The sequence below is a fragment of the Haliotis rubra genome, unplaced genomic scaffold (assembly GCF_003918875.1).
Source record: "Haliotis rubra isolate DU_JTF1 unplaced genomic scaffold, ASM391887v1 Scf995, whole genome shotgun sequence".
In the NCBI taxonomy this organism is placed as follows: Eukaryota; Metazoa; Mollusca; class Gastropoda; order Lepetellida; family Haliotidae; genus Haliotis; species Haliotis rubra.
The window spans coordinates 68,065-84,851 of NW_025767740.1; the positions used below are offsets into that span (position 1 = coordinate 68,065).

Below are 16,787 nucleotides of genomic sequence, written 5' to 3' on the forward strand. Positions count from 1 at the left end.
GCCATTGAAAACCTAGCTGGGGGAAAATTAAACTACAAATAAACAAGAATAGTGTTTCTGTTTTAATAGCAAACCCTCCCATAGCATGCACACATTTCACATGAAAAGGTATAATCAGAAACCAATTATTGTACTAGTGTACGTATTCCTTTTGAATGAGCCCTGCCATTGGGCAAACTGACACGAATGCTTTGCTGACAAGTAATGTACTGAGTGTTCTTTCAGGCCCCGGGCCTGTGTGTGTACAATGATGCATTGTTCACCAAGAAGGATTGGAAGGGAATCAGGATGCTACATGACAGTGTCAAGGAGGAGGAAGTCCTAAAGGTTGGACGGTTTGGACTTGGATTCAAATCTGTATTCCATGTCACTGGTAAGACATTGGTGATTGTATTTTAGATAAACTAAGTTACATCACATTTACTGTATCAGAAAGATGAAATATACACACCATGTTGAGATTCAGATTTTGAAGGTTTCTTTGCATTAAATGTGTGTCACTTGGAGCACTGGACAAGTAAATGAACATGAACATTATGTACTAAACTTATTCCTTTTCACAAACTGAAATGTTTCCTTTCCAGACTTCCCAAGTGTCATAAGCGGGGACACTGTGTTGTTCATCAACCCACAAGAGAAGAATGGTGACCGAGTCTGCTACATGAAGAAACTGCGTGAACTTCCCAGTGGGATCAAGAACATGATCCTCAACATCTTCAGTGGCACCTTTGGCTTTACATCAGACACAACAGACACAGGTCATTATCCTGGAACCATTTTCTGGTTCCCCCTCAGAACCAACATCTCGAAGCTGTCCGACAACCTTTACACTGAGAAGAAGGTCATGGATCTGTTCCAGGCTTTTAAGGCTGAGGCATCCATAACTCTCTTATTTCTGAAGTCAATAGAGAAGATACAGTTGTACAGGAGACTGGGGGGAAAGACAGAAATCCAGTTCTCATTGCAGCTGTCTCAAGACTGTCTCCAGCATGTTAGAGCTGAGAAGAAAGACTTCATGAGGAAAGTGAAGCAGGTACAAGGAGAAATACCACCATCATCATTACAGAGCGAGTTGATCGTAACTGTGGAAACAGGGGATGTTGCAGAGACTAAATTGACTAAATTGTCATCACAGAACTGGATTGTCATCAATTTGTACAAAGGAGGAAGTATGACTGGAAGGTTCAGAGAACTTTGCCCATGACACAAGTCTTTCCTACTCCCCCTTTGTGGGTTTGGCTGTTCCTTTGGGTCAACAGTGCGAAGGTCATGTGTTCTGCTTCCTCCCACTTCCTCTGCAGAGGAACAGTCCCACAGGTCTGCAGGTTCATGTCAATGGCTTCTTTGCTTTGAATCAGAACCGGAGACACGTCAAGTGGCCAACAGCAGATCAGCTTCAAAATCAGGCTCACACAGACAAGGCTATGGAGTGGAATCAGTGTCTTGTGAGTGAAGTTCTACCAGAGGTTTATCGTAGCTTGATAGATAGCCTTCTTAGATGCTGCTATGCATATGATAATTCAATTACCATCATTCAACAAGTCTACAGAACAATTCCAGATGTTGATGATATTGATGTGCATTGGAAGCCTCTTGTTTCAACAATTCTGGCACAGCTTCACAATATCCCGTTCCTGTTCACCGTCTGACCAGAAGAAAGGGGTCAAGATGAAGGATGCTTTTCTTGTGGATGTGACCAATGATGCTTATTCATTAATCACTGAAATATTTACTTTGTATCACAGGTACATTGTCCCAGTACCTCCAAAACTAATGCGAACTTTAGAAAACATTTCAGCTCACACATACACAAAGCAACACCTAAAGATGTGTGTGACACACTTAAAGTGGACAACCGCTTTACAGCATTACCAAGACAGAAGAAACTCATGCTGCTGAAATATCTCCTGGAATCGGATGCGTACAAGCACCTGTACAGTCTGTGTCTTCTGCCAGTGGCTGACGGTAACTTTGTGGATTTTGGAGCAGATGCAGGTGTGTTCATTTGCTACCCACAAGAGGATGCCAAACTTTTCCCAGGACTTGAAAGACAGTTGGTCTCGCTGGACCTTCCTGAGGAATTACAACAAGCTCTGCGGAAACGGGCTTCTGCTGGTACGTTGCTTTTATCACATTGATACAACCAGTAACAGGGATATATGGTAGCAAAGCTTCTAAGCAACACAATGAATGAATTGTTAATCCCAACAACTACCTTTTTTCAAAAGATAAGGTGAAGATTAAATGACAATATTTTTTCTGACAATTCTAAATATCTAACTAGTACACAAGCAAACAACAGTGACCAAGACATTAATGGAAATTCATGAGGTCAGCGGTCCAAGCCCAAATGACTAGGATACATGTTTCTCGTGGCAGATTTAAGGTCACTCATTCTGTTCTTTCATTTTTGCATGTAACATGCTGTCTCGTTTCCTATGGAACCTCTGGTTTTGTTTCTGTTTGTTTGGTATTGTCACACTCGGCAATATAACTCTTGGGGCCTACAAATAAGCCCTACCACATGTGTCAATGCGCAAACATCATCACTGAAGTTTGAATTATTTGAGTTGGTCTTTATTTTCTCGATGGAACAAACTTTGACTTTGAATTGACCTTTGTACTTTTCGATGCTCCTTATGCAATTCCTTACAACATTTCCAGGAACCACTAAAGAAGCTGAAACTACCAAATGCATTAATATTGTATCAAACATACATGCTTGGTATTTGCCTTGTTGGTAGCAGGACTCGACATGTCTATTCGGCTCTTCTCAAGCGTTTCTAGTTTGACCCTTGTACTTTTGCATGTCCAAAATGCAATCCCTTGCATTGTTGACCTGTGAAGATCCGGGTTAGAATTGATCTTCAGTAACCCATGCTTGTCGTAAGAGGCGACTGACGGGATTGGGAGGTCAGGCTCGCTGACTTGGTTGACCCATGTCATCAAAGATCTTTTGCAAGCATGTTTGTTCTTAGCAGATTCAAGTCAATTCAATACAAGCAAACTGTGTTTTATTGCTATAGATTGACTGCCATAAATATGAAGTGTCTGGATCAAGAGCTCCGTATAATGCTGTCACAACATTAAAGTGTTCATCTACAAACTTCAATATACATATAAATTTCTGACAAGGTAGATAGATAATCTTATAGTTCATTTACAAAACAAGATTTCTAAGAACCCTTTTGATGTAAAGTGATTGTTTGAAGGAACCAACAAAACAATTGTGAAATTCGAATACAAACTTACTTATGTTTCTGAATATTGCAGAAATACTGTACATTAGTATTATTAAACATATAGTAATTCCTAGCCTCAAATGACAGTAAATATATTCGCAACATTTGTAAACCATCTGCTCTTTGAACAAGCCACTCCCACATGGCAAGCAGGTGACTTCTAAACTAAAGCTGTCCATTGCCCAGCAGTTATCCCCCTTTGTTTCACACTAAGCTATAGCGATACCAGACCACATACATACAAAACAAATAGTGTTGATAGTACAGATAACATCAACATTGTTCAAATGTCCTTGTTCTTTATTTATGATAACATTGATTTCATTTGACTTATAATGCTAAATGTTTTCTTTTCAGGATGGCAAGGTCTTTCTGTGATGTCACCTGATGCATTCCCCAATCTGCTCCAGGAATGTCTGTTGAGGCATTTCCGGGAAGGTAATGCTGAACTGCCTTCTCCATCCCTTGATGTCAACTGGCTCAGGCAAGTGTGGACCTATATTACAGCCCATGGAATTGATGTTGAAAAATATTTCAGTGGTTTTCCCATCATGCCAGACATTGATGGCTTCGGCAGAGGAAAACTACTCCGCATTGATGAGGTCTTCATAGCTCAGTCCGTCAGGCACTCTGAGTCACTCCCACAGAATGTTGGTGCAGCACTGCAGAAACTAGGCATTATACATTTGATGTATGTCCCTGATTTTGTCCTCAACAATCCTCATGTTCTTGGGACAATTATTCAGTATTCGACACCAGTGGGTGTTGTAAGAGCATTAGAGACAGTATATACCAGAAAACGTAACACAGCTGTACAACTGTTCAATGCTGAATCCTCCAAAGAGGAAAGGTCTGCTTTGGTTACATATCTGAGCTCCTGCCAGTTGAACGATGGAACTAAAGCTGTGTTGAGGAAGTTAAAGCTATTTACTGCAACAGACAACAGTGATTGCTCAGTGGAAACCTTGTATACTCTAGCCCCTGATGAACAAATACCAGTATCCTACCCTGAGAGGTACATCCAGTGTTCATCTGCTGCAGTCAGACCCCTGGCACTGACGCTCGGGGCAACTGCAACCCCGTTTCTTCATGTTTGTCAACAGATCCTTCAGCTGATGCAGCACAGGAGTATGCAATACACAGAAAGTCAAAAGGTAGAGTTTATGGAGTTTCTGATGGAGAAACACATGCCTGTTGTGAATGAAACGAGGCAAATTGCTTCGGCAGTACAGTTCCTTTCATCCAGTGGAGGGTCTTCTAGTCTGAGGGCTTGTGATCTGTTCAGCCAAGACGATCCATTCCTGAGAGCCTTGTTCCTTGAAGAGGACAAATTCCCAGCAGAGACGCATACACGAAAAGACAGACTCAGGAGAGGGTTACAAGTAATTGGTCTTAAAAGTGTGAAAGAGATCTCAGAAAGTGATGTTAGAACATCAGCAATGAAAATTGAGGAGCTTGTTAGCAGAGGAATGGATTCTGAAGCAGAGCTGAAAGTAACAGCATTCATCACGTTCCTCGAGAGGAGCATAGACAGAATGGACCCAATGAAAACTATCTGATCTTCAGCATCAGAAATGCATTCCTTGTTTGCAGAAAAATATCCAGATATCCCAAGTCTCTCTCATGGAATGGAGAATCAGGGCCCTCTATCTCATCATCAGAAGAGGTTTTTAGTTCACGACACTCATCTATCATTGGGTCTGTTAGTCCAGTTGCAAAAGAAATGGCAGAAGCTGTTGAAAGAATGTTGGGACTTTATAGAGATCCACCAGTATGTTCAGTGATGGATCATCTTCATAAGCTGGGGGCATCTTATGACAGTAGAGAATGTAATCCTTGTATAGAGTTACTAAAGAACATTTACAGCTTCTTGAATTCTCCAAATGTATCACTTGCAGAAGAGAAACACCAGATGGAGTCAACAAGATCTGTGTGGGTTGGAATAGAAGAAGGTTTCCAGTATCCACGGTCAGTGTATTTAGAAATATCTGAAGCTGACCTGGACCTGAAGCCTTACAGATACCAACTACCATCTCTGTTGCATGACTGGTGTTCATTACTGAGTGACTGTGGCTGCCATCAGAGACAAACCCCTGACATGCTGACCTCTGTGCTGGAAGAAATAAAAGGAAAGCATGACAGATTCAGGTCATCCAACTTAAAGAAACCAACAGATGTGCGACATGACTTAAATCTGGTTCTTCAGATACTTAATGAACTGCAAAAACACCCTCAAATACATGATGTGTTAGTGCCAGTGCACCAGGCTTCTGAGGATTACCTTCTCTTGTTGCCAGCAAACCAGTGCACCTACTGCAATGCCGATTGGCTGCAGGATCAGATATCTGATGGTTCTGAGGTAGATGAAGAAGAGGAAATATTTTATGTTCATTCTAGCATATCAGAGCGGACTGCACAATTGATGGGAGTCTATTCCCTGACTGAACGTGTAATGGATGACACTGAAGACTTTGATGTGGAGTATCATCAGTCAGAGCCGTTGACAAGACGACTGAAAAACATTCTCCATGAGTACACAGATGGTTTTTTCTGTCCCGAAAGAGCTGATACAAAATGCAGATGATGCCCGCGCTACAGAAGTTTGTTTCATGTATGATGAGAGACAGAATCTGAATGCAAGAACATTCCTCATGAATGAGAACATGGCTGGTTTGCAAGGTCCAGCCCTTTGGGCCTACAATAATGCAAGTTTTACACAGAGTGACTTTAACAATTTGAAGAAACTGAGCGGAGCCACTAAAGAAGAAGACACAACAAAAGTGGGAAAGTTTGGTTTGGGATTCAATTCTGTTTACAACCTAACTGATGTTCCAAGCTTCATCAGTGAAAATACTTTGGTGATATTTGACCCTCACAAATCATACTTAGGGAAATCTGGGCTGAAAGCAAACCTCAAAAGTGTGAAAAATCAGAGGATGATGAGAAATATGAATGGACAATTAAAGCCGTTCGAGGGAATATTTGGCTGTCAAGTCATCAAAGATGGAAAACGTGACACTACATGTCATGGCACACTTTTCAGATTCCCTTTGAGGACACCAGAACAGGCTGCTACAAGTGAAATTAAAGATTTGTCCTACTCAAGGCATGAGATGGAGACATTTTTCAGAAAATTTGCAGAAGGATGTGGAAATCTTACCCTTTTCACGCAGTATGTGTCATCGGTAAAGTTCTTCTATTTACCACGCAATGGAGACCCAAATATGCCAGAACTTCTCATTCATGTGACAAAAGCAATAACAGACCAACGAATCCTGTCACCTCCAAATTCTCTTCTTAATGAATTTACTGTGTTGTCATATGCAGCTCAGGAGTGGAACACCCACTCAGGAGAGTGCCTCAAAATAACTGAAAAAAGTGATGTCCAGCTTGAAATTTGTGACACAGACATGACAACAACACAAAAGTTAAATCCTAGTGTGACCACCCAATCGTGGGTCATTACCTGGGTAACTGGTCAAAAAGAATCGCAGCAGTTTGCACAGTCTGGAAAGCTCAAAGGACTGCTTCCATTAGCGGCTGTTGCAATTCCACTGACTTTAGAAGATGGAAGACAAGGTATCTGTGAAATGGCCAAATGTCCAACAGGATTCTATAGAGAAGGACATTTCTTTTGCTTTTTACCTCTGCCGGTGCACATTCCGTTTCCAGTACACATCAATGCACCATTTGCTTTGACAACAGACAGAAAACAATTGTGTACACAAACTGAAGATGACAAGATGAACTATGAGGCTGAGTGGAATACAGCTCTGTTTAAAGATGCTACATGTAGAGCTTACATAGCTGGGCTGGAACAACTGGAGATCACAGACCCTTCAAGCGTTGGTCAGTATTATGGCTTGTGGCCTACCGCGCCACATGGTAATCCTGACTGTATGGTACAAAGTTTCTATGAGCTTATAACAGCTGAGACACATTGTATGTTTCCGCATGATGACAATGGTGCACTTGAACGGCTGTCATTTCAAGGAATGTATATTCTTGAACCAAAACTTCGTTGGAATGATGATATTGGAATGATGGCCTTCAAAGCAACATCTCACTTTCTAAAGTCCACAAATAGAAAAGTTGTAGACCTTCCTCTACAACTCATCCAGCAGTTTTGTCTGTCTGGACTGATGTCGTGTGTTACTTCCAGGCTTATCACAACATCAGAGTTTTTCAAGACAATCTTCTTCCCAAACATAAATGACAGTTACTGGTCACCAACAGAGAGAGATAGTTTGGTATTGTTTGCTCTGACATATCAGAATGAAAGTGTTGAAGACCTCATAAGAACATCCAGATGTATTCCAACAGAGCCTTCAGGTACTCTGAAAATGCCATGTGAACTAATTCATCCACATAAGCAATGTGCAAGGATGTTTTCTGAAGAAGATGAATGCTTCCCAAGAGGATTTAGGTCTTGGGGAATCAACTTTTGTGACCAGAAGGTGGTAGGCATTCTATGTAAGTATGGAATGGTCCAAGATGAACTCCCATGGGAACTCCTTGTTGAGCGAGCCATGTCAGTTGGGAAGCTAGAAAAACAGGATGCTAAAACGGCTCACGAGAGAAGTGGACAGATCTTAAAGTATCTTGGCAGTGGGATTCACCATTGGAAGAAATGTTATGCCACTTGTCCTGAAGCAATACAATCTGAATTACAAAACATCTCCTTTCTACCTGTTCAAAAACGTCCCTCAATCTGGCCTTTAAAGTGGAAAGCAGATGACACAGAAGGAAAAGCATTTGCTTGTCCAAGTGAACTTTATTTGAAGAGTGTTTCAAGCTTAGTGGCTTCGTCACAGTTAATTTTGGATGACCATTTTGACTCTTATGTCAGAGTGGACATGGATGTTTTGTCTTGGCTTGGTGTGAAAGGAAAGGAAGATGTTGACCTGGCTGTAGCCTCAGAACAACTGCTCCTTGTTTCCAAATCTATAAAAGCACTGGCTGATAATTCTTCTTCCTATGAGCTTAAGAAATTGTGCAAACACATATATACATTTCTGAACATTAAGTGTGGAGAGGGGATGCCCAAATCGGAATGATACAGCAATGTTTACAAGATGAAGAAACCGTGCTGGTAGGAAATCAAATGGTTGAACCAAAGCATGTTGCTTTTCATCTGCCAACTGATTTATCGCCTTATCTGTATCAAGTTGATGTAACAATAGTTGACTATAAGGTGCTTTTGCAGAGCATTGGGGTTCAAGACAAATTTGAAGTGTCTGACCTGCTATATGTTATGCAGGCAATCTCCAGAGATACAGGTTCAAAAGAACTTTCAGAAGATCAGTTAACATGGTTCGGAAGGGCTACTCAGTATCTTTCAGAGTATGACAAATCATGCTTTGATCAAGAAAGGTTTGATGTTTCACTGCCAAATTGTGAACGAATTCTATCGAAGGCAACTTCACTTTGCTTTGATGATTATGAATTTGCTGAAAAATATGAATCCATGAAGTTTGTGCATGCATGTGTACACCATGAGGCAGCCAAGCTGTTAGGTGTGAAGGGAAAGCGTGCTGTTCATCTGAAAGGACACATCTCTCACTTTTCATCCCCATTTGGACAAAGTGAAAAACTAACGACTAGACTGAAACGAATTCTGAGTGTATACCCACATGACTCTTCAATCATGAAAGAGCTGCTGCAGAATGCTGATGACGCAGGAGCAACAGAACTGATGTTTATAAGGGATTTCAGACAACTGTCAAAAGAAAAAATCTTCTCTGATGAATGGGCTTCACTGCAAGGTCCAGCACTGTGTGTCTACAATGATAGTTATTTTACAGAAGATGACCTTGAAGGTATTCAGAACTTAGGTGTTGGGAGTAAGAGTGATGATCCTGTAAAGACTGGGCAGTATGGTGTTGGGTTCAATGCTGTTTATCATCTGACTGATGTTCCGTCTTTCATCACTGTTGGCCCTGGGATGGAAAAATCCATATGTGCCCTCGACCCTCATATGCAGTATGTAGAAGCCGGGGAAACTGGAGTGAAAATATCACAGCTGGACAGGCTAAGAGACGCTTATGCAGATAGCTTCTGTGGATATCTGGAAGATATAGTCAAAACTGACACAAAAGGAACACTTTTCAGATTCCCTTTGAGGACACGTGAAATGGCAAAAAAGTCAGAGATCGTCAAAAAAGAAGTCACTACAAATGATGTCAACAAGCTCTTACAAAATTCAAGGATGACATGTTTGACTCTCCTATTCCTTCATAGTGTTAAGAAAATATCTATTGCCAGTGTCAACACAAATGGTACTCTCCAAGAAGAATACAGTGTTACAGCAACAATGAGTGAAGCAGATATGTCTGAACATAAGGGATTCCTTTCACACTTGAGGAAACAGACAGCAAAGATAAGAGACCCTTCTGCCGGAATTGGCCTCGATGCTGTTTCTTCTTTGGAAGCTGAATTGTCTCTCAGTGTTGACGATTCAAAAGGGAATCTTCAAGATTGGGTTGTGTTTCACCATTCTGGATTTTCTAAAGAAAAACCTATTCCAGAAATTGTAAATGAAGCCTGGGAGAAAGGGAACATTTGTCTTTACCACAAGGTGGTATTGCAGTACCAAATAGCTACTGGAGGAAAGGTGTGAAACCTATCAAGGGAAAAGCGTTTTGTACCCTGCCCCTGCCTATCAATACAGGGTTGCCTGTACATATCAATGGTCACTTTGCCTTGGATCACGAAGCAAGAAGAAACCTTTGGCACGGTGATGAAGACTACCGGTCCATCTGGAATCGCCATGTAGTTGATGCAATCATAATTCCAGCCTATATCATGGCTATGCAGTCACTGAAGAAGAGAACTGGAATGTTCGGGGAAAAGTCACTAAGATGTCAATATCAAAGTCTTGATCATTATTATAGCTTCTTTCCACACAGGACTTCGGAAACCACTGGAGTTTGGAATGATGTTGTTACTTCTTTCTACAAAGATGTCCTTTTTAACAAAAGAAAACTCTTTGGAATTGTCAAACCTACAAATGGAATGTTTTCAGATTTCAGCAAGAACAAAAATGAAAGCAACAAGATAAATCTAAACAAGGAAGACATGACCTGTAAGGTTTTGTGGGTGCCAGCTGCAAATGGTAAAGGGTATTTTAATGTACTGGGAAGCTTTTTCTCTCAAACTGATCAAGTCTTACAATCAGTCACTGACAGAGAAAAAGATTTGACTGTGTTATTTCCACAGATGCATGAACAGAAGCAGAAAAGCAAGAGAGCATGGCAGCTTACTGAGATTCTTAAGGACTTGAACATGAATATCATAGATGTTCCTTGCTGGATTTATGAAAATATCAAAGCCATTTGCACTGAAAGTGAATTGAGCCTTGTCACCCCAGAAAGTGTTATGCAGTTCCTGAAATCCCACCCAGTTGACTCAAAAGATAGCTGTAATCTTGAATCTCTACCACAGGACATAGAAGCCACATACCTAAAGAGCATCAAATCACTTAAATTATTGACAAAATTCTGTGAAATGCATGCAACATTTGGTTCTGAATTGCAATCTTTGCCACTTGCATTGACTGAATCACAGCAACTGCATTGTTTTGATGCTGAAAAATCATTATTTGTCACAAGGTACACTGATCTATTTGTTAGAATACCTGATGAGGTGCTGGATAGAGAAATTAGTTTGATGTATACAAAATACCTCAAAGAATCAGACTGTATAAAAGATCTTGATGTCACTTCATTGGCATTGTTGACTGAAAAGACATTTTCTAGAGACGTTCTGCACACTGGCAAACCAGTCCTATGGGAGGACTCAGAAAATCTTCCGACCAAGAAATGGATCTTTCAGTTTTGGGATTATTTGTCACAGCAAATGTGCAGTATCAACGAAAAAGAGACATCTGGCACACAGACGTTTTTGGCTGAACTAGAAGACTGGTCACTGTTACCTGTTAGAATTGAAGAGAAAAGGAAGGGCATTCCTTTTCTATATCCAATAAGAAATAGCAAGTGTGTGATTGTTCATCCTGGTTCACATGATAAATGTGCAACTGCTTTGAAAAACATGAAAGTTCCAGTACTGGAGAAGGTCTTGTTTCAGCATTTTTCTAATTTTTGTGAAGATATCATTAAAGTAACATCATCTGTAGCTGCCAAAATGGAGAATCCTGATGAAATACTGAAATTGTTATCAGACATTGATTTCAGTAACTCTCTTGATATTACAGCGGAAGGCAGCTTGGCTGTTTTGGAATACTTCAGTGTAAACACTGTAAAGCTCAGTGACCTAATTTGTGAACGGCCTTCACAACAGTTACTTCGGAAACTTCCATTCTATCAGTCTATGTGTGGACAGCAAGTTGCTTTACAAGATGACAATGAGGTGTTAGCAGTAGAACACTATTATGGTGTACCATCTGATGGTTTCAGTGAATTGATCAGGGCCTCTTGTAAAGTTTTAATCAAGACGTGTGTTCAATGCAGAGGTATTTTTGAGAAACTGTGTATAAAGACACTGACACGAGAGGATCTGTATGTTCAAATCATCCTTCCAAACTTTGAATGTATGCCAAGCTCAGCCCAACTTTCACATTTGGAATTCATACGTGATGTCATATTACCTAATATGGAAGAAATAGGCGGTGTACAGAAACCACTGGAAGATGAGTTGAAAAAATTGAGATTCATTGAAGCAGAGGAGGGCTTATGGCAGTGTGCAAGTGATTTTTATAGTCCTTATGAAGAGGTCTTTAAACAGATGTGTAACAGATCTGAGTTTCCACCATCACCATATGATGAAGAAAAATGGAAAACCTTTTTGGAAATTGCTGGTTTGACGAAAGATGTTAGTATTGAACTTTATCTAACCTTTGCTAGAAAAGTTGAAGCCCTTGGTAGCAAAGGTATTACTAAAGACGTTAGCAACAAGACTAAAGTGTTGTCCTCATACTTAGCTAAGCACCATTGGAGATTTCAAGGACATCTGTCACAAATTGGAGAAATACGGTTTGTGTTACCTCATACTGTTGGAAAAGAGCTGACAGATATACACCCTCAGCTGCATGAGGGCAAACAGCTAGTTGCCTACTGCAAATCACTCCATCCTGACAACTGCCACTGTATTTGGACAAGCTGTTCGATGTTCCACAAGAGTGCAAGCCTATCCTCAGATCTCTCCTATAAACTTGGCATTAGAGCAACACCAGAAGATGAAGATGTAACAAGTCATTTACGAAACATATGCAGGTCTTTTGAAAAACTTCAGGACCAGAATTCTGTTTCCAAACTATGCCTTATCATGGAAAGTGTCATGGAATCTGTTTACAAACACTTGAAAGAGACAGGAGTCAGTGACTGGATGAAGCATGAGCTTCAAGATGTTTGCACAGTCTATATTCCAGAAGAGGAATGTATGGTGCCCGCTTTAGAAATTGTCACAACCATCCGGTCTTATGAGATTGTAAAAGGATATGTATATGCAATGCCACGTACATTAACAGGATTTGGTCAAGTTCTCCTGGGTCTTGGTGCCTCAGAGAAGGCACATGCTAACCTGTATGCATGTGTGCTGGAGAAACTGTACAAAAAGACACAATCAGTGAAAGAAAAAGATCTGTGTACAGCAGAGAAGGCCATTTACCTACTGTTTCAATTTATCGAAACGCAAAACAAGGACAGTTCAGCCACATTAGATGTACCAACATTGTATCTACCAGATGCAAACTGGAGACTAACAGACTCCCGCAAGCTGGTCTTCATTGATAATGATTCTTTCTCAGACAGAGTTCAGTCTCTTGGTTTGCAGTATTTTCTGGGATTTGAGCAATTTCCGTATTTGAACAGGGATCCACAAACTCACATCAACATGCTACCAGATGGCTATCAGCTGAAGATGCTGTCATCTTTAGTCCAAGAATTTGTCACCGAGGAAAGCAAATTGAAAGCATGTCCTCGTGATTTATCTCAGAAATATCTTGACATAATACATGATCCAGATTTTGTTAGTGCTATTGTGAGGCTGGTCAATCACATGACGTTTTCAGGTCGCAAACAGAGTCTGGACCAAACTGAAGCAAAGACAATTGAAGAACAGTTAAGGAAGCTGGAAATTCATGAAGTTGAGAACCTACAAACAGAACTTAGACAGAATGATGGTGGTCAAGTACCTCAGAGCGAAAAGAAAAAGAGCTGCATTGAAGAACACTTTAATGCAAAAGTATACCTATTTATTGACGATGACATTGACACAGACGAATTATGTGCTGCCTTGACATCAACAATTGACTCTTTGACTTCAGAGGGAGAGATTTCAAGATTTCACATAAATCATTTGTTAAAATCTGACCCAGAAACATACAAGGAGTATTTGGATGTACAGAGTGTAAGGACATATAATTATGAATGCCAACTAAGAGAAGACTATTCTTTTCCTATTCCTGGGAGATCAATCCCAGAAGATATGCATTGGCGTCTGGACAACAGCTTTCATGACTTTGATGAATGGGAGTATGTAGGACTGGAGGTTTATGACCCTGTTGTTGACAACGATGCTCCTGATGAAGAGGGCAAACCTGAGTATGTTTATGCACTTGTAAAGGGAATCCTGTCAAAGGAAACTTTATTGGTCAGAGGGCAATATGTGGTTGCACTTGGGAAAAGACATCTTGAGACTATATGTGGTTCAAGGCTGTACAAAATTAAGAGTGAAAACACTGCAATAGTAGAACTATCTCAACATGAACTACCAGAGGTGAAACCTAGAGACCTGAACACAGTATTGAAGGAAATCAGAAATATTCTGACAGAAACTTGGGGAACAAGTACTAGTCTGAAGGAACGAAGAAGGGTAAAGAAAAGATTGTACTTGGCTTGGCATCCAGACAAGAACATTGGAAATGAAGATTTCTGCACAAAAGTATGTCACTATATTCAGTCATACGTGACGAAACTTGAAAATGGGCAGAGCATAACTGAAGGTGGTGACGTCCCTGCAGATGACACAGACTCAAGTTTCTTTGAACATATGGGGAAGAGAAGTTCACATCAAAGGTCTCAGTACCAACAACACCAAGACCAAAGGGACACATCCTACAATCGCAACCACTCTGCTCATCCTCAACCAGAGGAAGCAAGACAGTGGCTCAGACAGGCAACATATGACTTGAGGTCAGCCACGGACACTCTCCAACTTAGTAGAGACTATAACTGGGTGTGCTTCAAAGCTCTCAAGGTAAGCTGATTTAATAGACTAATTTATAATATGTTTATTTCTTGCTTAACGCCGCACTCAACAATACTCCAGCTATATGGTGGCAGTCTGTAAATACCTCTGGACCAGACAATCCAGTGATCAACATCATGAGCATCGATCAACATAACTGGGATACAATGACATGTGTCAGCTAGGTCAGCAATTCTGTTCATTGCCTCTAACAACACTCATGGATTACTGAAGATCAATTTTAACCCAGATCTTCACATGTATTCATAAACTAATATGGCTGTTTTCATAGAATCTGTAATGAACTGCTGGATTTGATCAATGATGTCATTCAAGGTAACAGAAAACTTGGATTTTGGAGGCAATAACTACAGCATGTCCGTTCTGTATGAATCATGTGAAATCTGTTTCAATGAAGCTAAATTCTAATTTTTAACTAATCCCTTGAAGAAACACGGTAAAGACAGTGGTCACAAACAAATTTTGATACTGTTGCTGCAATATGTTATACATTGTATTTGTAATGGTTGCCATGCAAAATGTTCTGTGTATCGCTTACGTGACTTTGTGATTCTGCATATCAGATTTTAAGTTTAAGGCACTTTCAAAAGGTGACCTGTTAGTTTTGAAAATGAATCTAGGTATTTGTGCTCAAGTGTCCCTTGTCTCCACTTGGTGGTCAGAGGTTCAATCTGTATGTTCCAGGCAGCAGAGAAGGCTGTCATATCAGCCTGGTACAACAGGGATGCCCGCAAGGCACAGAGTCAACGGGAAAAGGGCATCATAAAAGCAGCTAGCAGGCTGGAAAATGTCCGTTTGTCTGAGCTTGTGACTCAGCTTCGAAATGTCGTAGGTGACGATGACAGAATGCTATTTCCAGATAGACTTGCCTGTCCAAATACACCAGCTGATGTGTACACTGAGAATACAGCGATACAAGCATGTGAACTTGCAAAAAGTGTTCTTAATCTCGTAGAAGATATGTAAGGTGAGATTCTATATTGATGGACAAGTATAACCCCTTATATTAATATACCATATTATTAATGCAGATGGACATTGGTAATTTTGATTCACATTTCAGTCAAATGTGCTCCATCAGTAGAAAAAAGTATGCACACTTACCACCGTTGCTGTATCAAGACAAATATCAAAGTTATGTAGCATACAGTTTAATTTTACATGTTTCATGTTCTCTACACGGCAGTATTATGTTCCAGACTGCAGAGAAAACTGTGATGTCAGCCTCGTACTATAGATATAATGACAAGGAAGACAAGTTACCATGTACAGATCCTATTTAGCACAGAGGTAGATCTGATCAATTCCATTTCTCTGAGGTGGTAACTTCGGCAAAATGCCTGGATAAACTGAGCTGCCCAATAATTCCTATCAAAATATACACAGAGAGAATTCAAAGTTGCAGAAAGTATTCTTTTGTGGTGAGAGAGTTCTTGGGTCAGATTAACCCTTTGTACATATTTCTTGATTTGATAAAGTTAATACATTTTGCTTTTTTAAGAATATGTGTGAATATCTGCAAATATTGTATTTTGTGTATAGAAGTAGATTGGAATATTTCTTGCTTCATTACATTGATCAACTGTATTGATAAATTTAGTGAACTTTAGTAAACATTGCAAAAGTGTCCATATTTCAGCTTTGCAAATATTGTATTTTGTGTTCAGAAACATATTTTCAATGTGTATGTAATTGAAGTTTTGAAGAATGTATCAAGTGTGTAAATATATGTACAGAAATTTAATGAAATGTTTACAATGTGTAGATAATAAAGAATTTGGAAATGTTATATATTGTGTATAGTAAGAAATTGACTTTGACATTTAACAAAATGTTTCTTCACAAGAAAAAACTCTTGAATTAAATGCAACACATATTTAAGCGCATCAGAGTAGAATCAGACATTTACAATGTGTTTGTATTTGAAGATTTAGGTAAGAGTTGGATCAAATTGAACATGTTCTGAAAAACAAATTTTGTAAATAGAAATATAAAATGATACACCAAATTCAAATATTTCATGCTTCGTTATATTGATCAGATGTATGAACCAATTTAAGGACTTTAAGTAAACGTTGCAAAATCTGTTTACATTTCAGGTTGCAAATTGTATATTACGTACAGAAAAAAAGAGAGAATTTGACATAGTTACAATGTGTGTAATTGAAGATTTGAAAAATGTGTATTGTGCGTAATATTAAAGAGGGAAACTGAAATAAATGTTTACAATGTGTAGATAATTGAGAATTTGGAAACATTTTATATTGTGTACAGTAATAAATTGGCTTTAACAAAATGTATCTTGTGTTAAAATAACAG

At 39.7% G+C, this 16,787-nt stretch overlaps 4 protein-coding genes across 4 annotated transcripts; all 4 read left to right on the top strand.

The window, feature by feature from the left end:
- Positions 1-237: 237 nt before the first annotated feature.
- On the top strand, positions 238-1,636 carry LOC124265777 (sacsin-like). Its single transcript, XM_046700592.1, has 2 exons — positions 238-373; positions 585-1,636. The coding sequence occupies exons 1-2, from the start codon at positions 289-291 to the stop codon at positions 1,202-1,204; spliced, it is 705 nt and encodes a 234-aa protein (XP_046556548.1). The 5' UTR covers positions 238-288; the 3' UTR covers positions 1,205-1,636.
- On the top strand, positions 1,425-4,816 carry LOC124265782. The gene is made up of 3 exons (XM_046700596.1): positions 1,425-1,445; positions 1,746-2,115; positions 3,600-4,816. The coding sequence occupies exons 1-3, from the start codon at positions 1,425-1,427 to the stop codon at positions 4,799-4,801; spliced, it is 1,593 nt and encodes a 530-aa protein (XP_046556552.1). The 3' UTR covers positions 4,802-4,816.
- A 1,035-nt stretch (positions 4,817-5,851) lies between these two features.
- LOC124265783 (sacsin-like) lies at positions 5,852-8,299 on the top strand. Its single transcript, XM_046700597.1, has one exon. It carries the CDS (start codon positions 5,852-5,854, stop codon positions 8,297-8,299), a length of 2,448 nt encoding a protein of 815 aa, XP_046556553.1.
- A 1,527-nt stretch (positions 8,300-9,826) lies between these two features.
- Positions 9,827-16,575, top strand: LOC124265775 (sacsin-like). The gene is made up of 3 exons (XM_046700590.1): positions 9,827-14,456; positions 15,153-15,435; positions 15,668-16,575. The coding sequence occupies exons 1-2, from the start codon at positions 10,047-10,049 to the stop codon at positions 15,432-15,434; spliced, it is 4,692 nt and encodes a 1,563-aa protein (XP_046556546.1). The 5' UTR covers positions 9,827-10,046; the 3' UTR covers position 15,435; positions 15,668-16,575.
- The last annotated feature ends 212 nt before the right edge of the window (positions 16,576-16,787 follow it).

What these genes read in the sequence shown, in the direction of transcription:
- LOC124265783 (XM_046700597.1), top strand. Translation starts at nt 5,852, where the DNA reads ATGTATGATGAGAGACAGAATCTGAATGCAAGAACATTCCTCATGAAT.
- LOC124265775 (XM_046700590.1), top strand. Translation starts at nt 10,047, where the DNA reads ATGGCTATGCAGTCACTGAAGAAGAGAACTGGAATGTTCGGGGAAAAG. An exon ending in TGTGCTTCAAAGCTCTCAAG is followed by an intron (nt 14,457 to 15,152) that starts GTAAGCTGATTT and finishes TGTATGTTCCAG; the next exon opens with GCAGCAGAGAAGGCTGTCAT.
- LOC124265782 (XM_046700596.1), top strand. Translation starts at nt 1,425, where the DNA reads ATGGAGTGGAATCAGTGTCTT. An exon ending in TGGAGTGGAATCAGTGTCTT is followed by an intron (nt 1,446 to 1,745) that starts GTGAGTGAAGTT and finishes TTTGTATCACAG; the next exon opens with GTACATTGTCCCAGTACCTC. An exon ending in GCGGAAACGGGCTTCTGCTG is followed by an intron (nt 2,116 to 3,599) that starts GTACGTTGCTTT and finishes TTTTCTTTTCAG; the next exon opens with GATGGCAAGGTCTTTCTGTG.
- LOC124265777 (XM_046700592.1), top strand. Translation starts at nt 289, where the DNA reads ATGCTACATGACAGTGTCAAGGAGGAGGAAGTCCTAAAGGTTGGACGG. An exon ending in ATCTGTATTCCATGTCACTG is followed by an intron (nt 374 to 584) that starts GTAAGACATTGG and finishes TTTCCTTTCCAG; the next exon opens with ACTTCCCAAGTGTCATAAGC.